Source organism: Salvelinus alpinus, chromosome 8, assembly GCF_045679555.1.
Source record: "Salvelinus alpinus chromosome 8, SLU_Salpinus.1, whole genome shotgun sequence".
Lineage (NCBI taxonomy): Eukaryota > Metazoa > Chordata > Actinopteri > Salmoniformes > Salmonidae > Salvelinus > Salvelinus alpinus.
The window spans coordinates 39,665,573-39,689,597 of NC_092093.1; the positions used below are offsets into that span (position 1 = coordinate 39,665,573).

At 43.7% G+C, this 24,025-nt stretch overlaps 2 protein-coding genes across 2 annotated transcripts; one reads left to right on the forward strand and one right to left on the reverse strand.

Annotated features, from left to right (window-relative positions):
* The first annotated feature begins 1,519 nt into the window (after nucleotides 1-1,519).
* On the forward strand, nucleotides 1,520-15,704 carry adam17b (ADAM metallopeptidase domain 17b). Its single transcript, XM_071413861.1, has 18 exons — nucleotides 1,520-2,142; nucleotides 2,578-2,710; nucleotides 2,894-3,027; nucleotides 3,311-3,399; nucleotides 3,736-3,913; nucleotides 4,597-4,727; nucleotides 5,066-5,152; nucleotides 5,444-5,554; nucleotides 5,651-5,795; nucleotides 6,052-6,143; nucleotides 6,388-6,540; nucleotides 6,746-6,945; nucleotides 7,284-7,387; nucleotides 7,484-7,618; nucleotides 7,940-8,070; nucleotides 11,651-11,818; nucleotides 12,689-12,745; nucleotides 13,487-15,704. The coding sequence occupies exons 1-18, from the start codon at nucleotides 2,055-2,057 to the stop codon at nucleotides 13,907-13,909; spliced, it is 2,559 nt and encodes an 852-aa protein (XP_071269962.1). The 5' UTR covers nucleotides 1,520-2,054; the 3' UTR covers nucleotides 13,910-15,704.
* cpsf3 (cleavage and polyadenylation specific factor 3) lies at nucleotides 15,693-23,932 on the reverse strand. The gene is made up of 18 exons (XM_071413862.1): nucleotides 23,658-23,932; nucleotides 23,243-23,306; nucleotides 23,027-23,124; nucleotides 22,622-22,750; nucleotides 22,108-22,285; nucleotides 20,252-20,341; nucleotides 19,902-20,052; nucleotides 19,410-19,585; nucleotides 19,008-19,166; nucleotides 18,618-18,764; nucleotides 18,279-18,431; nucleotides 17,929-18,037; nucleotides 17,714-17,812; nucleotides 17,288-17,382; nucleotides 16,977-17,064; nucleotides 16,638-16,704; nucleotides 16,396-16,492; nucleotides 15,693-16,301 (listed from the first exon to the last, which is right to left on the reverse strand). The coding sequence occupies exons 1-18, from the start codon at nucleotides 23,726-23,728 to the stop codon at nucleotides 16,200-16,202; spliced, it is 2,073 nt and encodes a 690-aa protein (XP_071269963.1). The 5' UTR covers nucleotides 23,729-23,932; the 3' UTR covers nucleotides 15,693-16,199.
* Nucleotides 23,933-24,025: the final 93 nt, after the last annotated feature.

A 24,025-nucleotide genomic window follows, 5' to 3' on the forward strand; every position in this document is an offset into this window, starting at 1 on the left:
TGATTATGAAAATAATAAAACCTGTGCAATGTTGTACACTTTTTTCTCTTCATAAATAACCTGAGGTATATAGCTCAAATTGTTCGCTATGTCTGTCTGGCGAATATCGAATCTCAGACCAACTACTGTAGGCTACCACTGTCGTCCAGCAGTCTCATAAAGCCCAGACATAATATTAATAGACTTCTCAAGACAGACTGAGACTGGAGAATGAAAATAGCAGGCTTTTAAGCCCATCTCACATCACTTCAAGAATAGAGCTCACCACTTTAATGTACAGGTAACTGCCAAAATAAAGGAAACACATAGCGTCTTAATAGGGTGTTGGGGCACCACGATCCGCCAGAACAGCGTCAATGCGCATAGATGACTGGAACTCTATTGGAGGGCTGCAACTTGTCTTGTTGTAGTACACAGAAGGTTAAGAAGCATCCACTTACCATCAACAATCTCTTTTTTTTCCTTCTAGGATACACTCAAAATGCCTGTTCTAGTGATTCCATTTATATGTGCAAAACCAACCAAGTGAAAATGGATGTAATACAACTCTAGAATCTCCCTTAAGTGTTCAGTTGGGTTGAGATCAGGGATGTATTCATTATGCCAATCCTGTTGCAAAACGTTTCGCATTCTGTTGCACCAGAAAACGTTTACTTCAAACTGAAAACGTTTAACGAAAATTTTAGTTTCTATTGAAAGAGAGTTTCTAAAGGTCCCTTCCCTGTTCTGTTTGCTTCTTAAATGGTTTCCGTTGCAAGATGTAATGAGTACACTCCTCGTGACACACACACACACACACACACACACACACACACACACACACACACACACACACACACACACACACACACACACACACACACACACACACACACACACACACACACACACACACACACACACACACACACACACACACACACTTGCTTGCTTCAGACCCCTCTTTCAAAGTCACTGAAATGTCTTGTTCTAGCCATAGTAGCCAAATCAATGGGCAACTGGGCATTTTTATAAATGACCCTAAGCATGATGGGACGTTAATTGCTTAACTAATTAATTCAGGAACCACACCTGTGTGGAAGCACCTGCTTTCAATATAATTTGTATCCTTCATTTACCTTCAGTTAATTTGTATCCTTCATTTAATAAAGTGTTTTCCTTATTTTGGCAGTTACCTGTACATCATATAGTAGGCCTACTTAATTTGATTCAATGCTTATTACATAATGTATATTTGTGCACGAATATAATATGTAAGGTAACTGTAATAGGCGTGTTACTGTATACGATAAGTTATTTCATGGTTGTTTCAGCGTTGTCAGTGAACGGCCCCCCCCCAAAAAATCTTATTTGAAAGTAAAAATTACAATAATTTCACGTTGACAGAATAGGTCTATACACACACTACTACCCAGGCCTAGGCATATGGTTGGGATTTTAAACGCAAATGTTAGACGTTAAAATGGGATGTCCAAGCATTAAAAATAGATCAGCCCAGATGTCGCTTGGTTCGCAATCCCTCTGCTGCTTCTAAAGCTTTATTATCCTTATATAAGAGCTGCAGTGACTGAAGCAAAAATGTTCTGCAAGATCCTCCGAACACAGATCTACAGAAGAACAATTTCAATTTTTTGGGGGTAAAATTAGTCTACAACCGGGGATAGATTGCGGTGAAAATAGTGTGTAGGCTACGCGTCATGTTAATGTAAAGTGAACAACTGTAAATGTGATTTTTTTTCTGTCACAACACTTCCGGGTATGCGGGAGCTGGTTTTCAAGAACAAATATTTTTGCCGAAACTAGAAGTCCGACTTTTAACAATCGGTTATAGTTGCAGAACAACTGAATGTTTTGCTCCATGGTCACCGTACCAATTTTGTTACATTGCTGCTATCAAATTTGTTAAATTGTTGCCTGCCTTGGGTATTCGGAAACAACTCAAGTAGTGGGCTTTTGGAGAGATGATCCTGATACAACAAATACTGTGGAAACAGTTTTTTTGACCAGTGTATGGATTTTTTCTTTTTTTACACGTTCCACCCATAAATACCGATATGCAGATAGTCTTTTTATTTATAGTTTCTCTATTTTTAACGAATGGTGCAACAAAGCCGCCTGCGGAGGTTGTAGATCCTGAATATGGTGAGTGGAGAGAGCCTAGGCTAACTTGATTTTCAGTTAAACAGATGTCATGAGTTTATGCTACTCGAGATGGGGAATGGTCACAAACCAGACATCCCACACACATAACAGTTGCCAAAGAATACATCATAATAGTATTTTCCATATGGAAATAACATCGTAAGGAAAAAGTATTTCAGACTTTGCATGTGGGACTATATTCAACCACGTGTAGACGCCAATATAGCAATTATGGCAGCAATAATAGTATAACTCCTGGGTTAACCCCCATGGCACTTATGTGTGTTATGAGAGAACTGTTCTGATAGAATCGAATAAAACGGAATAGTTTTAGGTTGAATAGGTTGGTATATGAACGTTCTTGTGTTGTTGGTATTTAGTCAGGAAAATGTGTCCTGTACTTATCTGTTCTGTTATCCTCTGCCTTTATTTCAGACTTCCTCAGTTCCATGCTTTCAGACTTTGAGGTGCTGCCCCTCGCCAGTCTCCAGACTCACTCGGTCCAGCGACGGGACCTCCAGACACAGACCCACGTGGAACGACATCTCAGCTTCACTGCCTTACAGAGGTAGGAACTCCACGGCTGTGTCCCTATGGGCCCTGGTCAAAAGTAGTGCACTATATAGGGACTAGGGCTTAATTGGGATGCAAATCAAATGCCAATGCCTCAGTTGCACTAGTCACTGATCTTTTTTTAATGATCTTTGTGTTTTACTTTCACCCTGTGTCTTACTCTGTTTGTGTGTGCTAGGCATTTCAAGCTGTATCTGAGGACCAACACGGAGCTGTTCACAGAGGACTTCAGTGCCGTGTTCGTGGATGAGGATGGACATGAGGACAGTTACGAGGTCAACAGACAGAACTTCTTCACCGGCCATGTCATAGGTAAGACGGACACCACATGGGTTGGGCTCAGCAGCCACCAGATCGAGGTCCATCAAGGGGCTTTAAAGTGCTAAATTGATTATAAAAGTTTGCCTACCAGTATCATCCGGACTCATCAATCTTGGACCACTTTTGATGTCCGAAAACATTTGGCTAACATCTGATTTTGGAGTAAACTATCACTTTAACGTCTCTTAATGCCTTAGGAATTTGGCTTTGTCCCCTGTTTATATTTTGTGGCGTTTCTCAACATAGTTGTTTACTGAGTGTTGTCCATGTGAAGGGGAGGAGAACTCTAGAGTGCAGGCGCATATTGATGACAATGACTTCTCGGCACACATCCTCACTGACGGAGCAGAGTACAACATTGAGGTATGGTATCACACTATTTCAACAGCAGATTGTGATATTACAACAATATGACAATCTACTCTGAAATGTCTCTGTGTGTGTGAGGAACATTCTGTGTATAATCCACCTGAGTTTATAATCATATTAAATTATCCTTTCTGGGTAGAGCCGTGGTAACACTCCTGGCATATTTCACATATATAAATCTCCCCACGGGAGACCAGGGCTCAATCCCTGTGCCCACCCTTCCCAATGTTTCTCTCACCTGCCTGAATCCTCTTCTGATTCCCATACTGTCTAAATAAAGTGTCAAAATACCCCAAATCTTATTTTTTTTGACTTCCTGTCCTTCCTCAGCCCCTGTGGAGGTTTACGTCGGCGCCCCCCGATGGCCGTTTGCTGGTATACCGTCCTGAGCACATAAGGAACATCAGCCGACTGGCCTCGCCCAAGGTCTGTGGCTACGTGAAGGCTGACTCCAATGACCTGCTGCCTGAGAGTATGAGATCAGCTATACTGGAGGATGAGGAGGAAGGTAAGTGGGAGAGAGGGAAGTAGGGTGAAGACGGAGAGGGTCAGTAGGGGAGCACGAGTGAGAGGGTGAGTAGGGGAGCACGAGTGAGAGGGTGAGTAGGGGAGAACGAGTGAGTGTGGGGGGAGTAGGATGGAACTCATAGTTGACTGCGAGAGAAGAATGTGGGGTGGAGCTTCCCCAAATAATGATCACAGTAAAATCCTGTCCCTCATAAGTCCAAACCACGTGTAGTGACCACTCCATCTAATGCAACCCAACAGTCAAACTAAACATATTCACATATCAGGCTATCCAAAAGCCCTGGTCACATTGTCAGTGTCTGTTAAATTAATAACCATATCCTCATTGCGTTATTCCGCTATTCACGCTAGCTTAAATGACTTGCCGAGTTAAATAAAATAAAAACGTATATTTGAAGTGAGCTGTAATGGCAGACCCATGACGATGACGACATAGCTGCGTTCCCTGCCGTTATGGTGTGAGAACCAAATCACTCTTTACGAGAAGCACTCGGTGATCTCAGTCGCTGTTGTTAATTGTATGGCATGAGATCTTGAATCTGCCCAGTGCTCTATTTAGGGTTGTGTAGTGTAGAAAATACAAGTGGTGTGTAGTTCAGCTTGACAACGTCTCTATGGCACTGACTGGCAATGAAACATGATCTCCTCCCCACTCATCCACAGAGCCCCTGGTCAGAGAGAAGAGACAGGCCCATGACCACAGGAAGAACACCTGTCCTTTACTCTTGGTGGCTGACCATCGCTTCTTCCAAGAGATGGGCCGCGGCGAGGAGAGCACTACCCTCAACTACCTGGTGGGGGGCGCTGTTCAGTAAGGTGTCATGTGTGTCCCAAATGGCACTCGTGTCAAAAGTAGTGCACTACTCCCTATGTAGTGCCCCTTCTTTTGACCAGGACCTATAGGTAAAGGGGGATACCTCGTCAGTTGTACAACTGAATGCATTCAACTGAAGTGTGTCTTCCGCATTTAACCCATTTAGCTCTGGTCAAAAGTAGTGCACTATAAAGGAAATAGGATGCCATTTGGATGCCATTTGGGATGCAGCCTATGTTGTGTAGGGTGGTCTTTCGCTTGATGGTTGTCTGTGAAAAACACCACATACCTTTCTCCCTGTTTTGATTGGTCGGTCAGATCGAGCTGATTGACCGCGTGGATGACATCTACAGGTCGACGTCGTGGGATGACGAGTATAAAGGATACGGGGTTCAGATCCAACAGGTGAGTTAGCTGAGACAGGCTGAGAATCACCCCATGATATGTTCCACTACCACCTCTCAGATCTCCCACCCCCCGCCCTTTTCCCCTGTTTTATTTCTTAAGGAGAATGGAGCCTCGTCCTCCTTCTGTATTTTCTGTTTATTTAGACAGTTTCTATGTAGGATTCCATCTCATGGCGCTCCGTTGCCATGCTCCCGGAACAGATGATCACTGCTCTTTTTTTTACCATGAGGTGGGATTGATGATAGATTCTTCCTTCCCATCATTCTCAATCTCTAATCCTCAATGTAGATCATCATTGAGAAGCTCCCCACCCGCGTACCTCCAGGGGAGGCCCACTTCAACATGAGGGGAAGTCCCGTCGAGGGCAAGGATGTCTGGGACGTGAAGAAGCTTTTGGAGGTGAGCAGCATGTTTAATCATCTGAGTAATGACATCATAGTAGTCGTATACTGTATGATAATAGGCCATAGTATTCCCTCTTTGTTCTCATCGCAGCAATTCAGTGTGGACATAGCAGACAACGCGTCCAAGGTGTGTCTGGCTCACCTGTTCACCTACCAGGACTTTGACGAGGGGACCCTGGGCCTGGCCTACGTGGCCCCCTCCAGACAGGGCATCCCTGGGGGCCTCTGCTCAGAGAGTAAGACTGCGTCCCAAGTAGCATCCTGTTCCCTATGTAGTGTACTACTATTGAGCAAGTCCCTTGTCCTAAATGGCACCCTATTCTCCCAGGCCCATAAGGCGCTGGTCCAAAGTAGTGCACTATATAGGGAATAAGGTTCCATTTTGGGACAGATAATAAGCCTCCCGTCAACAACAGTCAACACATTAACCTTGACCACAATTCTGACATTGGTAAACTGATATTGGAAAATGTTTGCCTTCTCTGTCATCAGAGTGCCCTCCGTCTTCGCTTGAGACGAGAGCTATTTATCTCAACACAGGGCTCACCAGCACTAAGAACTATGGGAAAACTATTCTGACCAAGGTGGGTTTATGAGACTCTTTGGGCTGGTGTCCCAGACACAGAAATGAACTTAGACCTGGACAAAAAAACGATTCTCCATTGGGCATGCTTTTTAGTCCAGCACTAGGCTTAATCTGCAACTTTAAAAAAAGAGGCTTAGAATTTGGAACATCCAAATGTACACAAAGGCAATATTTATTATTCTGTCTGGAATAGGCGCCATCATATTTCACTAATACGACCTTTTCTTATGGTTTGCCCTCAGGAGGCAGACCTGGTGACGACTCACGAGCTGGGCCATAACTTTGGGGCAGAGCACGACCCTGATAACATCCCCTACTGTGCTCCCAGGGAAGACCAGGGGGGCAAATACGTCATGTACCCCATCGCTGTGAGCGGAGACCACGTCAACAACAAGGTTCAAATACCCTCCTTTTCCCCCACTCGACAAACCAAACATCAATCTCAAGCAAACCTTAAGTCTTCATTACACCAAGAATGATTATGGATGTGTCCGAAAACGGCACCCTAGGCCATAGGGCTCTGGTCAGAAGTAGTGCGCAATGGAGGAAATAGGGTGCCAGTTTCGGGACACGGCTCATGCCCTTGTTTTGTATCCCCAGCTTTTCTCCAACTGCAGTAAGATCTCCATTGTGAAGCGTCTGAGGAACAAGGCTCCAGTGTGCTTCAGGGAGAGGAACAGTAACGTGTGTGGGAACAGCAGGGTGGAACAGGGTGAGGAGTGTGACCCGGGACTGCTGCACATCAACGACGACCGCTGCTGTACCTCCGACTGCAAGCTCCGCCCCACAGCCAAGTGCAGGTAAGCCCTCTCTGGAACCACCAACCCCCGGATACCTGCACACCACACCCACTTAGGTTCTAGAAATGTTATAAAGAATGAATCTTCTCTCTGTGATATCACCCTGTATTACCATGACCGATCTCTCTCTCTCTCTGTCTCTCTGTCTGTCTCTGTCTCTGTCTCTCTCTCTCTCTGTCTCTCTCACTCTGTCTGTCTGTCTCTCTCAGGGTGATATCACAGAGAAGATTCATTCTTTATAACATTCATACAACATTCTTACAACATATCATAAACGACCACCAAATGTTGTCAGAACCCTACCTCTGTTCCTAGAACCTCTCTCTCTCTCGGTGTAGTGACAGGAACAGTGCATGCTGTAAGCAGTGCCAGTATGAGAGGGAGGGCAAGGTGTGCCAGGAGCCCATCAGTGCCACCTGTAAGGGCAGGTCCTACTGCACAGGTAGGTTGATATCACCTGATACCCCCCAGAAAGGGAGCCCCTCCACATTTCTATGTCCTTTTAGGAACAATGACAATGTCATATTTTTGTTCCCAGGCAACAGTAGTGAGTGTCCGTCTCCTGAGAACGCCCCTGACGAGACCGTGTGTTTGGACAACGGAGAGTGTCTGGACGGTGTGTGTATCCCTTTCTGTGAGGCCGTCAAGAACCTGCAGTCCTGCGCCTGCAATGGTACGCTCCCCTCACCATCACCACCCCTCCTTTAAAGGCTGTAGTGGACTAATCCAACCTCAAGACATAGTATAATATCATATGCCATTAAGCAGTTGTTTCTGCATTGAATTTTGTATGGGTTGCCTCAGCGGGAATTGTACCCACGATCCTGACATTACAAGCGCCATGCTCTACCAACTGGGCCACATAGAACCTGTATACGCTAAGTGTTCTGCTTTATTAAAGATGCCTTTTACTTATAATATGAATACATAAAAATGACAGTAAAATTCCCCTTTAAAAGATACTACAGTGTGTTGTTCTTCCTACCCTCTCTAGAAACCAACTCGTCATGTAAAGTGTGCTGTCGAAGCACCGTTGGAGTGTGCGCCCCATTCCAGGATGACGGAGGGGACTACATCTACCTCCGCAAGGGAAAACCCTGCACCGTGGGCTTCTGTGACGGAGCAGTAAGTGACACCTGACCTCTGACCCTTACCCTCTAGTGCAGTGGTACCCCTTCAGACATTCAACCTCTAGCTGCTGACCCCCTCTAGCACCAGGGTCAGCGCACTCTCAAATGTTGTTTTTTGCCATCATTGTAAGCCTGCCACATGCACACTATACGATACATTTATTAAACATAAGAATGAGTGTGAGTTTTTGTCACAACCCGGCTCATGGGAAGTGACAAAGAGCTCTTATAGGACCAGGGCACAAATAATAATATAATAATAATCAATAATATTGCTCTTTATTAAACCATCTTACATATAAAACCTTATTTGTTCATAGAAAATTGTGAATACCTCACCACAGGTTAATGAGAAGGGTGTGTTTGAAAGGATGCACATAACTCTGCAATATTGGGTTGTATTGGAGAGAGTCTCAGTCTTAAATCATTTTCCACACACAGTCTGTGCCTGTATTTAGTTTTCATGCTAGTGAGGGCCGAGAAGCCACTCTCGCATAGGTACGTGGTTGCAAAGGGCATCAGTGTCTTAACAGCGCGATTTGGCAAGAAACTCTGAGAGCAGCCCAATCCAGAAATCTGGCAGTGGCTTCTGATTAAATTAAATTTTCACAGAACCGCTTGTTGCAATTTTGATGAGGCTCTCTTGTTCAGCTATCGGTAAGTGGACTGGAGGTAGGACATGAAAGGGATAACAAATCCAGTTGTTTGTGTCGTCCATTTCAGGAAAGTATCTGCGTAATTGCCCACCCAGCTCACTCAGGTGTTTCGCTATATCACATTTGACATTGTCCGTAAGCTTGAGTTCATTTGCACACAAAAAATCATACAATGACGGAACGACCTGTGTGTTGTCCTTGTTCATGCAGACAGAAAAGAGCTCCAACTTCTTAATCATAGCCTCAATTTTGTCCCGCACAATGAGTATAGTCGCGGAGAGTTCCTGTAATCCTAGATTCAGATCATTCAGGAGAGAAAAAACATCACCCAGATAGGCCAGTCGTGTGAGAAACTCGTCATCATGGAAGCTGTCAGACAAGTGAAAATTATGGTCAGTAAAGAAACCTTTAAGCTCGTCTCTCAATTAAAAAAAAAAACTTGTCAATACTTTGCCCCTTGATAACCAGCTCACTTCTGTATGTTGTAAAAGCGTTACATGGTCGCTGCCCATGTCATTGCATAGTGCAGAAAATACACGAGAGTTCAGGGGCCTTGCTTTAATAACAAAGTTAACCATTTTCACTGTAGTGTCCAAAATGTCTTTCAAGCTGTCAGGCATTCCTTTGGCAGCAAGAGCTTCTCGGTGGATGCTGCAGTGTACCCAAGTGGGTCGGGAGCAACTGCTTGCATGCGCGTTATCACTCCACTATGTCTCCCTGTCATGGCTTTTGCGCCATCAGTACAGATACCAACACATCTTGACGACCAAAGTCCATTTGATGTCACAAAGCTGTCCAGTACTTTAAAAATATCCTCTCCTGTTGTCCTGGTTTCCAGTGGTTTGCAGAAGAGGGTGTCATCCTTAATTGACCCCCATAAACATAACAGACATATACCAGGAGCTGTGCCAGGCCCGCCACATCTGTTACCTCATCCAGCTGTAACGCATAGAATTCACTGGCTTGTATGCGAAGCAGTAATTGTTTTAGAACATCTCCTGCCATGTCACTGATGCGTCGGGAAACAGTGTTTGATGGAGGCATTGTCTGTATAGTTTTTGGGCCTTTTCCCCCAGCATTGCCCCAGCCATATCCGCGGCAGCAGGAAGAATTAAGTCCTCCACAATAGTATGGGGCTTGCCTGCCCTGCCACTCGGTAACTCACCATATAAGACGCTTCTAGCTCCTTCTTGTTAATGGTATCTGTTGCTTTTATACGTCTTACTACTCGAAAGTCGTATTAATTATCGGTCTTTTCAAATTGGCATGTTTTGTTTCTAGATGTCTGCAAGTTGTGAGATAGTACTTTTGCACATATAACACACTGTGGCTGAGGAAAGGCACTACTCCCAATATACACTACCGTTTAAAAGTTTGGGGTCACTTAGGCTGCCTAAATATGATCCCCAATCAGAGACAACGACAAACAGCTGCCTCTGATTGGGAACCATACCTGGCCAACATAGAAACATAATCCCCTAGAAGACCCACCCTAGTCACACCCCGACCCAACCAACATAGAGAATAAAAAGCTCTCTATGGTCAGGGCGTGACAATTTTAAAAGTCTAATTGATCATTAGAAAATCGTTTTGCAATTATGTTAGCACAGCTGAAAACTGTTGTTCTGGTTAAAGACGCAATACAACTGTCCTTCTTTAGACTAGTTGAGTATCTGGAGCATCAGCATTTGTGGGTTCGATTACAGGCTCAAAATGGCCAGAAACAAAGAACTTTCTTCTGAAACTCGTCAGTCTATTCTTGTTCTGAGAAATGAAGGCTATTCCATGTGAGAAATTGCCAAGAAACTGAAGATCTCGTACTGTGTATTACTCCCTTCACAGAACAGCGCAAACTGGCCGTTGGAACACAGGAGTGATTGTTGCTGATAATGGGCCTCTGTACACTTATGTAGATATTCCATAACAAATCTGCAGTTTCCAGCTACTAGAGTCATTTACAACATGAACAATGTCTACACTGCATTTCTGATCAATTTGAAGTTATTTTAATGGACAAAAAATGTGCTTTTCATTCAAAAACAAGGACATTTCTAAGTGGCCCCAAACTTTTGAATGGTAGTGTAAGGGAACCCCAAATTAATGTAGTTCTCATCATATTTGCGCCTCTTCGATGGTCTAACATCCCTGTCTGTTGTTCGGTGCTTTCCCGGGTAAGGGGGCAGTAGCTCTTCGGCTGCATCAGATTCACAACTGTCAGTGTGCATGCTAGCTGGGCTAACAACACATGTAGAATTACTGATGCTAGCATTGGATGTGCTCGTGGAAACAGAATAACTTGTGTTGTCGACAGGTGCAGGTGTAGTACTGCTGGTAGTAGCAGTACTACCAGTAGAGCTGGTATGTGTCTCTATGGACGCGGGCCTTACTAAATGGACTGTTTGAATTGTTTTTTAAATCTATTTGATATATTTTATCAAATGTGAATCACATTTTTATTTGGCGTACCCCCGACGGCATTGCGCGTACCTCAGTTTGGGAATACCTGCTCTACTGTATTATATATCAATATTATACCCCTTTTTACTTGGTTGGTTTTGCACATATAAATGGAATCACTAGAACAGGCATTTTGAGTGTATCCCAGAAGAAAATAAAAAATAAATATTGTTTTTCATCTTTATCAATTGAATTGTTTGCTTAATTTCTAATCCCCTTATTAATTATTATTATTATTTTTTAGATACTTTCCCCCCCACCCTACCATCCCTTCCCTAATTGGAGTAAATTAACGGACAACAATACTTCTATTGCTATTTCGGTCACATCTAGCAACAAGTCTTGCATGGCTGTACAGTTTTCTTTTCTGGATGGCTGTGGTCTGAGGGCCTTCTTTCTATTCTCTAGTAATTCTATTTCAATGGTTTTGTAACTAGCATGTGGTATTTTTGTCTTATTCAGGGTAAATGTATGAAGCAAGTTCAGGATGTCATTGAGAGGCTGTGGGATTTCATTGACAAGCTGGACATCAACACGTTTCGGAAGTTTTTGGCGGACAACATCGTGGGCTCTGTGGTGGTCTTCTCGTTGGTCTTCTGGGTCCCCCTCAGCATCCTGGTTCACTGTGTGGTAGGCGTTATGTTTGTTCCTTGATGAATGACAAACTGGGGCGTAGGTTTAGCTACTTGTGATTACAAGATTCTTGAGCTAGCAAAATACATTGGTGTGTAGCCAAGCAAGGCATTAGATCCACATCCCACGTTGTGTGTGTTGCATTGTGGGAACTGTAGTGTTTTTTTTCTTAACACATAATAATACATTAGATGCCCGTATTCAGACATTCTAAGTGTTGTCATCAATCACCTAATACTGTACATGTTGTTATTATATAGTACCTGTCACATTTTATTATATAGTACCCGTCACATGTTATTATCATTTTATTATATAGTACCCGTCACATGTTATTATATAGTACATGTAACATGTTACATAGTACCTGTCACATGTTATTATATAGTACCCGTCACGTGTTATTATCATTTTATTATATAGTACCTGTCACATGTTATTATATAGTACATGTAACATAGTACCTGTCACATGTTATTATATAGTACCCGTCACATGTTATTATCATTTTATTATATAGTACCTGTCACATGTTATTATATAGTACCCGTCACGTGTTATTATCATTTTATTATATAGTACCTGTCACATGTTATTATATAGTACATGTAACATAGTACCTGTCACATGTTATTATATAGTACCCGTCACATGTTATTATCATTTTATTATATAGTACCTGTCACATGTTATTATATAGTACATGTAACATGTTATATAGTACCTGTCACATGTTATTATATAGTACCCGTCACGTGTTATTATCATTTTATTATATAGTACCTGTCACATGTTATTATATAGTACATGTAACATAGTACCTGTCACATGTTATTATCACATCTAACATATTTTTCCCACTTACAGGATAAAAAACTGGATCAGCAGTATGAACAGACCACCAAGTCTCTGCTTTTTCCGAGTGTAAGTATTGTTTGAGTCATATATGTCTCTCACACACACACACACACACACACACACACACACACACACACACACACACACACACACACACACACACACACACACACACACACACACACACACACACACACACACACAGTACAAGTCAAAAGTTTTAGAACACCTACTCATTCAAGGGTTTTTCTTTATTTTTACTATTTTCTACATTGTAGAATAATAGTGAAGACATCAAAACTATGAAATAACACATATGGAATCATGTAGTAACCAAAAAAGTGTTAAACAAATATATTTTATATTTTTGATTCTTCAAATTAACCACCCTTTGCCTTGATGACAGCTTTGCACACTCTTGACATTCTCTCAACCAGCTTCACCTGGAATGCTTTTCCAACAGTCTTGAAGGAGTTGTTGGCTGCTTTTCCTTCACTCTGCATTCCAACTCATCCCAAACCGTCTCAATTAGGTTGAGGTCAGGTGATTGTGAAGGCCAGGTCATCTGATGCAGCACTTCATCACTCTCCTTCTTGGTCAATTAGCCCTTAACACTTTTAGCACTTTTTTTGATTACATGATTCCATATGTGTTATTTCATAGTTTTTTAAAATAGTAAAAATAAAGAAAAACCCTTTAATGAGTAGGTCTGTCCAAACTTTTGACCGGTACTGTATATACAAATGATACACTGTAGTCATCTTGGTTTTCTGACCCTTGGCTTTGACCCTGCTTGTGTGTCTCCAGAATGCAGAGTTTATGAGTAGTCTGGAGTCAGCCTCCGTGCGGATCTTCAAACCCCCTGCCATCTCAGCCCTGCGCTTCCAGGCCTCTGGCCCCCAGCAGACCAGCACTCCCCCCATCCAAGCCCCAACTCCAGCTCGAACCCCTGGGGCCCACGTCCCAACCTCCACTCCCAGCCCTAGCCAGAGTCCCCTGCCCCCCCTGGAGAGCCCACGGATGGCCACCATCCAGGAGGACCCCAGTATTGACTCCCACCTGGATGAAGAGGCTCTGGAGGGCGACTTTCCCATGGGGAGTTCGGCTCCACACTCCTTTGAGGATCTGACAGAGCGTGGGCCCCTGGCCCGACGCAGTGACAAGGCTCTGTCCTTCAGACTCCAGAGACAGGCCCACATCCGCATCAACAGCAAGGAGACAGAGTGCTGAGAAAGGGAGGGGAAGAGAGAGAGAGAGAGAGATAAAGAGGGCTCTTAACACAGAGGAGACTGAGAAAGAAAAAGGGAGAGAAAGAGACTAGAGGAGGAGAGGACAGAGCGTGGGAGAGGATGCTCACCCAATCACCACTGAATGGCAGACCACAGAGTAAAACAAGCTGGACTTGTCTGATACTATATGTGGGCTGAGTTATATAATGTATTATAAGAAGTTGGAGAGCAGCTTCAGTTGAAAATAGGATCCACTGGGCTAAAATGAAACCGATTGAGCATTGAAAAGCCAAATTCTTCAGAACTGAAATAAAAAATCAACATAGTCAATCTTTCACAGATGAAACGATCCAAGTCTAGAATTGTCTTGGTAAATTGTAGTGCCTGGCTAATTAGAAGGACCTGCGACGACCAGGTCATATTGATGATGTTCTGGTTTCAGATGATGTATTGTTTAAGATATCCTGGGCTGCTCACTTGCACAGCCTGGCATATGAACATGTTACACCATGCCTCCCATGTAAGTAGTTGAGTTGGTTGACAGTGACACTTTTGGCGCAGTTTGATATCAGGTTTTGAAAATAGGTAAGCAAATATATGCTTAACACCCGTATGCATACATCACCAGCAGTACTGTGGCTATGTCTGTAATATCATTGGCCTGGTGCTAGTTAATGTACTTTGTGGTACAGCAATATAACACTAGTTTACCGCTTTGCTCTTCGTAACCATGACAACATGTAACCTGGGGGAGGGGAAATGAATTTATCATGGAAAAGTCTACAAAACTGTTACTAAGTATTTCATTGGTTGGCTGTAACTAATAACAAAACCAGCCTAATGTTTACTTTTCAATTCTGTGAACCGTAGCCTGAACCAGTATTACTCATAGAGATAGATGGAGGACTCATTTTTGTATCTTAGCCATTGAGGCTATCTCCGTTTTGAGGGAGTCCATTTTCTTCCAGGGTCACCAGAAGCTTTCTTTCTCCAACAGGGTCACCAGAAGGGATCAGCCAATAAAGTTGGAAGTCCCGCCCAGTTTACTACATTAAATCCTGAATGTTATTAGGTAATTTGTCAAACCGGACCTGTATGGTGTCTTATGCATGGAGATAGATCTGACCATTACAGAGTTGTCTGATATGCAAGATTGACAAAACTCTAATTGTTACTCAACTCTTAATTGCTGAGCGTCCTTTTGATACCATTTGTATGCTTTCATACGACAATTGTGACAATCAGCAAGATGTCTATATTTCTAGCCTGACACGAGTCATTTATATAATATAATCGCTCAAATCTGGCTTCGGCCACTATCGTACAATATCTCATCCGATGTTTGAAAATGTATTGTCGCATTAGCTACCTTTTATTTGCCATATTGTCTGGTATTTTCTGTTTCATTGTGAACTCCTGCCAGACGTGATCTCACCGACCTGTTATGGGTTTAATCGAGTTTACATTGTAAATCCCATATTTAGGAATTTCTTTGTGTATTTTATGCTCTCACATACAGAATATTATTTATTATTTGATCTGGGTGAAAGAATGCCCCAACAAGTATTTTGTATCTGGATGTGTGATTTAACTTGTATCATGCCTCAGGTAGGTAGTCTTCAGGTGTTACAAAGGCTATATATTAAATGTCAGAGACACTCAGAACACTTACTGTGTTTTACGTTGGCAGTGAAATTTACCCATTTTAGTGAAATTGCTCACATGTCTGCACTTAAAATTTCAGAATATATCCACAGAAATAACTACTTAATAAACCTGCAATATTAGTTCAGAAATGTGGCCAGCGGTCCTTTATTACTTAATTTTTTAAAACAAATGTTATCAATGCAATGCATAATACAGATATACAAAGTCTACACGTTGAGAATTCAACGTAAGTCAATGGAGGTTGATTCCCGTGGAATCTACACTTTTCCACAGATTCCTCCTTTATGTGATAAGGCAGCTAGAATTACAGAGGAATGAAACGGAGGGGGCAATGTTGTCAAGACATTACATACTTTGAATCGTTACAATACAAGTACTGGACAACATGTAGAAACTATCCACTGTAATCATTGCCCGGCTAACATACACATATCAATTAATAATACACGGGAAAACTCTTCATATAGACCATATCAGTACTGCACTGCCAGTAAAGAAAAGTGGGCAAGTGCCTCTGGGTGATGCTGTTTGGGAACCGGGGTCTGTTGGGCCGTGCCTATTGCTTCTGGTACAGGCTGCCTTTCCAGAGAGAGAGAGAGAGGGGAGGAGGTGGATGGCTCTCCTCAGATGGCAGGGTTGAGAGCGTCATAGAGCCTCTGCACAGCCAGCTCCACCATCTCTCTCAGGGTCTCATCTTCAGCACTGCCCTCCTCATACTGCACCGTCTGCACAACAGACAGACAGGGGAGAACCAGGTCAGAGGAGAACAGACAGACACACACGCACACAGAGAGACAGACATATCTACTAAATCCTCACTCTGGTCTCTGGGCAGATGAAGGCAGTATTCCCGTCCACTGTTACCGTCAGGTTCTTATTGTCCTTGAAGTCCACACAGTCCTCCCCAAACATGTCACTGTTGAGGGAAAGATTTCAAATATCTCAGAGAAGCGCTTCTAGCCGTTCCATTTTGATACACATTCAACAACCTTCCCGTTGACTCATGACAGGCGCGTGTGTGTGTGAATATAGAAAAGGTGAATAGGGGGGGTGGAACTTACAGGAGCATAATCTCCAGCCTCTGCTGGAAAACATCCAGATCTATACCTTCTTTCTTGTGTTCCATAACTACAGGAGGAAGAAATGAACATCAGCAAGGGACAAGCACAAAGACATTAAACGTACTGTAATGATAGTCCACAACGCAGAGATAATGTGAGAACACGTTCACTGTAGAGCACCTCTTTTCTCCACAAAACTAACCCCGTGTCGTAGTATTTTACCAGTCGTGTACTCACTATACGACACGAGAACATACATTTTGAAAATGGACTTTAGCGTTCAGAGTTCTCCGTCAGTCCGCGATAGAGATAACGTCGGACCACCCTTTCTTCACTGACCTTTCTGCGCTTTAGGGTTGGACTGGACCTCCAGAACCACAGTGGTGACCGCATCAGCATACATGTCATTCAGAGGGTTGGCGATCCACTGCGCACACAGCACCAATACAAAACCAGTTAGCTAATGTTCACGCCCTTTCCTATAGCGTTGCAAAATTTGAGCAACTTTCCCCAAAACTCCCAGATTTCCTGCTTATTCCCTTCTGATTCTGGGACTCTTCCTACTGGGATTTCTGGAGAAATAAACTAGGAATTTTGGGAAAGTTACAGGAATTTTGCAACCCCTACTTTCATCATATCCAGTATCTCACCTCTAAAACCACCATGCCAGCCTCATGCACCAGTGTGACATTCTTGAAGATCCTGAGAGTGATTTTCTCTGCAGACTCCACCTCCTCCACATCCCCTAAAAGACAAGCGGGTTTGTATAGTCAGACAGTAACCGAGGAAAAACTCCAGACCCTGGTTATAAGTGACAGCTTTTTACAGTGGCTTTGAAAATGGCCCAATGTAACCACTACTGTAAAGTCACTCCCACAACAAACTCTAATAACACCAGCAACAAAAAAACTCAATTCGCTAGGTGTTCCCCGCTCGTCTGTTGGTTGCCATTTGTTGAAGGATATTTTGTCCGATTCCACATTTGTCCGATTCGGAACCAATCAGCAGTTGTTGGTGTTGATTGACCAATGTGCCTTCATTTCCAACAAGGTGAGCAGAGTTCTATAGCAACCCACCTGCCAGGTTGCGTAGATGGCTGGCCAACAGAGAGATGGGTCCAGTGAAGGGAATGGCCTGAGTCTGCTTCACTGTGCTCATGGCCAGGTCTGTATAGTCTGGAGACAGAGAGAGGAGAGGAGAGCTCATACACACGGTAGTACACACTCGTGTGGAGACACACGGACGGACGCACACACGTAGACACACAGTCAGAGAGTGAATCAGTACTGACTGGACAGATCTGAGGGGGTGAGGATGTGATAGCTGAAGTTGCGTTTGACCAGGATCCCAGACACCCTCTGACCCTGCTGACACTTCTTATCAGCCAGGGAGCCCATCACCTATGGCACAGAACAGCAACAGTCAGTATACACACACACACCACAACAAGTGTTTGGAAGACACAAACCGCCTCAGTTGTACACACTAAAAAATCTTCGATAATTCCGCTTGATGCCAATGGATAAATTGATGGGCCATAGAATATCATCAATAGTTACTGTCTGTAACTCAATTCAGTCTAATTCTCCCAATAAATGATATTACAGTAGGAGACGGCTAGAGAGTGGAGGATGGGCTCACCTTAGCCAGCTTCTCTCCTCTGAAGTTTAATGTGACGGCCTCAGTGTTCCGGGGGTTGTGCACCTCGATGTGGACCTCATCATTGTCCTCGTACTCCCTGATCAGAGCGGCTTTCAGACGGGCCATCTCATTCTGCTCCCCGTGCACCAGGATCTGCAGGTGAGACAAAGAAATACGTCACACGAGCAGGCTCAAGTCATTGATGTATAACAGGGGGAAAAAACAGAGGCCCAAGCACACTTCCTTGTGGAACTGTGTCCCGTTGGCATTTACCATTTGATTACGGCCTGTAAGATAACATCTGACTCATTTAATGGCCGACGGAGTGTGTCTATTTACCACATGAGGGGGTTTGAGAGCCCTGATGAACTCGCTGGTCTGCTGGTAGTCAGTGTGCGCTGAGAAAGAGATGTAGTCCACAGACATCTTCAGCTGCAGCTTCTGGCCTGACATGGTGGTGATCTCCTCTGGCTCTGACATAATGTGCTGAGGATAGAGTCACAGAGGAACAGTCAGCTCACACACAGAGTAATGAATCTTAGCATGGCTGGAAATGACTTGATTAAAAAACAATTGTGTTCATGTTTAACTGTCATTTGACGACGAGAAAAAATATTTGATCACAACAAAGCTTGGCTTGCATTAAGACCCCGCTGTAGGATTCCTTTGGCTGTGATGACTTAGAGTAACTAAGAAATGTCTTAAGAAGGGTTGAAGACCGAGCCCCACCTTGGCGAGGGTACCCTCCACAGAGTAGCCGGCGATGATGACGCCGTTCCTCTTATCGGTGCACCAGCTCTCAAACAGCTCTCTTGACAGACCGCTTTGCATCATACCTGGAGAGGCCATCACCACACTGGGCCCGATGTCATCAAAGTGGTCCATGCTCTGGTAGAGAGTGGTACAGCAGAGTTAGCATGGGCCGAGGGACACAGCAGGTGCCTATTCATTAGAGCACACCGTAGTAAAACTTGTTGAAAAGGAAATGAAAAGGAGCGTTTCTTATTGGACAAGTTCAGGTAGTCACTCCCTGTTTCAGCCTGTTTTCTACTTTTTGGTGCCCAATAAACGGTACAAAAATTGTATTGAAAAATGCCACTACCAAACATTCATCTGATGAACGTCACCCACCTTGAGGTTGCTGATGTGCTTGAAGACGAAGGGGTTGTTGACGTTAATGGCCTTGCGGATCTTGTCGTTCATAGCGTTGACGTAGGTCTGGTAGACGGCCATGCACTTCTTGGCCAGAGACGACGCGTAGTAGATGGGAATGTCATGGAGCTCTGGGTGGTTCTGCCAGTACTCGTCTGAAACACACGCAGAAGCACATAACCACACACACATTAGGGAAGGGTTGTGTTCATTAGAGCACGCAACAGAAAACGTTTTAAAACAAGTTTCTGATTGGATAAGGCCAAACACACACGCAGAGGCACACGCCCACACACACATTAGAGAAGGGCTGTGTTCATTAGAGCACGCAACAGAAAGCGTTTTAAAACAAGTTTCTGATTGGATTAGACCAAGTGACTGTTGGTTCCTAATGAACACTTCCATGAATGAGAGTCACTGGATACCTGCTCTAAAAGCAAGCTGAAGAGGGAATCGGTTGGAGTTTCTCACCCAGGATGAGCAGCAGTTCCTGGGCTCGGCCCAAGGCGAACACGGGGATGAGACAGCGGCCCTCTCTGTTGACGATGTCATGGATTGTGTTGCAGAACCGGGCCTCCCGCTCCTCCCTCTTCTCATGGATATGTGTTCCATACGTGGACTCCTGAGGACAGAGAGCAATACACATCAAATCCTCATGTTAAGGAAAACAAGATCACACGAGAACGCTGCTTTTTTTGTGGTTGTGATTAGGCTGGGTTGCCGTAAAGCACCATGTGACGACTGCTGATTTAAATGAATTTGATTGCCTGATTGATTGTAGTTGTGTTTAGTGTTGTATGTTACGATTAGCGGGGACTCACAGTAATGAGGATGTCAGGCTTGACGCTGGGGATCTCTGCTGCCATCAGATGCCTGTCTTCCTGTCGGGAAAAGTCACCTGTGTAGAGGATCTATGGACAGAGACACACCCAAAGGAACACGGATAACAGGAGACAGGTTAGATAAAACCTACAATTTTAAGAGACAGCAGCAAAGTAAATAGACAAAATGTATTTCCGTTTCAAAGAATTATTCACTCATGTAATTGTACGGGAACATTTGTCCAGCATATGGGCGCCACCTACTGGCCACAGTAAACAATACAATCTGTATACGGTGCATTCGGAAAGTATTCAGACCCCTTCACTTTTCCACATTTTGTTACGTTACAGCCTTATTCTAAAATGTATTAATTGTTTTCCTCATTAATCTACACACAATACCCCAGAATTGTTTGAAAATGTATTACAAATAAAAACATTCATACCTTATTTACATAAGTATTCAGATCCTTGGCTATTAGACTTGGAATTGAGCTAAGGTGCATCCTGTTCCCATTGATCCTCCTTGATATGTTTCTACAACTTGATTGGACATGATTTGGAAAGGCACACACCTGTCTATATTGATTATTATATTATTATTATTATATTGTTGACAGTGCATGTCAGAGCAAAAACCAAGCCACGAGGTTGAAGGAATTGTCTGTAGAGCTCCAAGACAGGATTGTGTTGAGCCACAGATCTGGGGAAGGGTAACAAAAAATATCTGCATCATTGAAGGTCCCCAAGAACACAGTGGCCTCCATCATTCTTAAATGGAAGAAGTTTGGAACCACCAAGACTCTTCCTAGAGCTGGCTGCCCGGCTAAACTGAGCAATCCGGGGAGAAGGGCCTTGGACAGGGAGGTGACCAAGAACCCAATGGTCACTCTGACAAAGCTCCAGAGTCCCTCTGTGGAAACCTTCCAGAAGGTCTGATGAAACCAAGATTGAACTCTTTGGCCTGAATGCCAAGTGTCACATCTGGAGGAAACCTGGCACGATCCCTACGGTGAAGCAAGGTGGTGGCAGCATCATAGGTGGGGATGTTTTTCAGCGGCAAGGACTGGGAGACTAGTCAGGATCAAGGGAAAGATGAACGGAGCAAAGTACAGAGAGATCCTTGATGAAAACATGCTCCAGAGCGCTCAGGACCTCAGACTGGGCCAACGGATCACATTCCAACAGGACAACGCAGGAGTGGCTTCGGTACAAGTCTCTGAATGGCCTTGAGTGGACAGCCAGAGCCCGGATTTGAACCCGATCGAACATCTCTGGAGACCTGAAAATAGCTGTGCAGCGACGCTCCCCATCCAACCTGACATAGGTTGAGAGGATATGCAGAGAATGGGAGAAACGCCCCAAATTAAGGTGTGCCAAGCTTGTAGCGACATACCCTCGAGGCTGTAATCGCTGCCAAAGGTGCCTCAACAAAGTACTGAGTAAAGGGTCTGAATACCCATATAAAATGTGATGTTTCCTTTTTTATTTCGCATATATTCACAAAAAAAAGTCTAAAAAACTGTTTTTGCTTTGTCATTATGGGGTATTTATTTAACCCATTTTAGAATAAGGTTGTAACGTAACAAAAGTCAAAGGGTCTGAATACTTTCCGAATGCACTGTGATGCTTTGGGGAGACGTTGATGAAAGTCTATAAAGGCGCCTCTACAAAAACAAGGTGCAGATGAGGAGATATTCAAATAAAATCAAAAACCGGGAGAGAACAGAATTTCTGGGAAATCATGTGCTATTTATGATAAGAACCGTTTCTTATGGTCCTTTCACAAAGAAGATGATGAATAAGCTGCAGTTGCTTGCCTGTCCCAGTAGTCAATGTAAATGTAATGCAGTCACCTTCACGCCAGCTATCTCGATCATGAACATGGCTGCCCCCAGGACGTGACCGGCATGGTAACACCAGAACTTGATGCCGGCCACCTCCTTCACCTCGTGGAAGTTGATGGTCTCGATCTTGTCCATGCTCTCCTCCAAGTCCGTCTCTGTGTACAGCATGTCGTCGGCTGAGATGTTACTGGGAGGGAAAACACAGAGACAGTCAGGGGCACAATGTGAACCCGAATCATCCATAATGGATGATGGCATCTCTACAATTGTTTTGCCCTGAAGACAGGGCTGTGTAGACTTATGACGTCTAACAGTTAGATGCCGAAGAAGTCGACGTAGGAATCTACAGCCATGTCTTCAGGGCAATACATTTTGCAGCTACTCTATCAAGAAAGAAACAGTAGAGTACGCTGCTATTTTCCAGAACCGAGTCAGACCATCGTCAATGGCCTATGTTCCTTATAGAAGCCAAAGGCTGAAGTTAAGTCAGGCTGTTATTGGAAGTTAATAAACTCTTGTCTACCTGACTTTGACATAATCAGACAGCAGCCAGCGGTAAATAGCTTTGGTGGCGTGGGTCATGAAGGTCCTTCCTTTGAAACTGGTCTTCTGGAGAAACCAAGGCAAGGCTCCACAGTGGTCCAAGTGGAAACTGAGATAGAGAGAGGAGATTATAGAGAACTGAATATGGTGCATTAGAAAACTGAACTCTGTCTTCAGTGTGTTAATTCATCTGACCTGGGGCAACATATAACGGGGTTGTGTTTATAAGGCACATAACGTAGGAAAGCTCACAGAAACAGAAAGGTATTTCTGAACTTGTCCATATAAGAAACGTTTGTCTTTGTTTTAGGTTTGCAAAAAGTTTTGCTACAGTTGAACTTGACCCTAATAAACACAACGCAGACGAGAGATTAGGAATACTCACTGGCTGATAAGAAGCAGGTCTATCTCAGCAGGATCGATCAAGTCAATATAGGGAAGAGCATCCATTCCTTCCAATCCTGGGTGGATTCCACAGTCCAGCTGCAAAGGAAAACGGTTGGTGTACCCAATTATCAGGTTACTTCTATTTTGGAATGTCTCATACAATCCATAATGCATGGTCAATTCAACAGGGACAGCACAGTGCACGTAATATTACCATGATTTTCCGTCCCTTGAACTCCAGAATGATGCATGACCTTCCCACCTCCTGCCCAGCTCCACTGTTAGGGAAAGAGACGTCAATCACTGTCTGATGATGACATTTGTGACACAGTGACGTTCTGGCAGATTCAGAAAAATCTTACGTGTTATGACAATATTTTGTCAGCAAAATGCATCTTCGTGACAGAACGTAATGCATAGGTACGGTAGCTACTTGATAATACCATCTAGCTAGCTATACTAATCCCTGTGGCATCTTTGGACAACAACTAATACTAGGTAACATTGAACAAATTCATAATTTCTCTAACTAGGTAGACAGGCGTCAGTCTTCATGTATTTGCTAGTTAGACGGGCTAAATTAGCTAGCTAGCCAACCAGCTCACGAAATGTTGAATGTATAAACCCACAGTGGTCTGATGAGGAGCTGATCACTTTCCTCTGCAGGCACCGATAAATCAGCTTTGCGTTTCGCTGCCATATTTTCTCTTACGATTTAATTCAAATATATATGCTTATTATGTATTAATTGTATTAATTCATTCTTCTGACACCTATAGAAACTAACCGCACGCTGACTACAACAACACTTCCGGTCCAGCGAGATAAATATGTCCGTACGAGGAATGGTCTTTGCTACAATGGGTTCCGGTGTTGTGAACATAGGGCGCCCATTCAGGAGCACATAACGTTATGGAACGTTCAGGTAGAAATATGTTATTTAGAACAAACATGCTTCTCCAACATATAAAACACGAAACATTGTAGGCTGTATTTA

Bases quoted from the DNA above. Each gene is read 5' to 3' on its own strand.
- adam17b (XM_071413861.1), top strand. From the start codon at position 2,055: ATGCAGATAGTCTTTTTATTTATAGTTTCTCTATTTTTAACGAATGGT. The intron at 6,541-6,745 runs GTTCAAATACCC...TTGTATCCCCAG, and splicing joins GAGACCACGTCAACAACAAG to CTTTTCTCCAACTGCAGTAA. The intron at 7,619-7,939 runs GTACGCTCCCCT...TACCCTCTCTAG, and splicing joins GCAGTCCTGCGCCTGCAATG to AAACCAACTCGTCATGTAAA.
- cpsf3 (XM_071413862.1), bottom strand. From the start codon at position 23,728: ATGGCAGCGAAACGCAAAGCTGATTTATCGGTGCCTGCAGAGGAAAGT. The intron at 23,125-23,242 runs GTAATATTACGT...TTTCCTTTGCAG, and splicing joins TCAAGGGACGGAAAATCATG to CTGGACTGTGGAATCCACCC. The intron at 19,586-19,901 runs GTGAGAAACTCC...CGTGTGTTTCAG, and splicing joins GGAACTGCTGCTCATCCTGG to ACGAGTACTGGCAGAACCAC.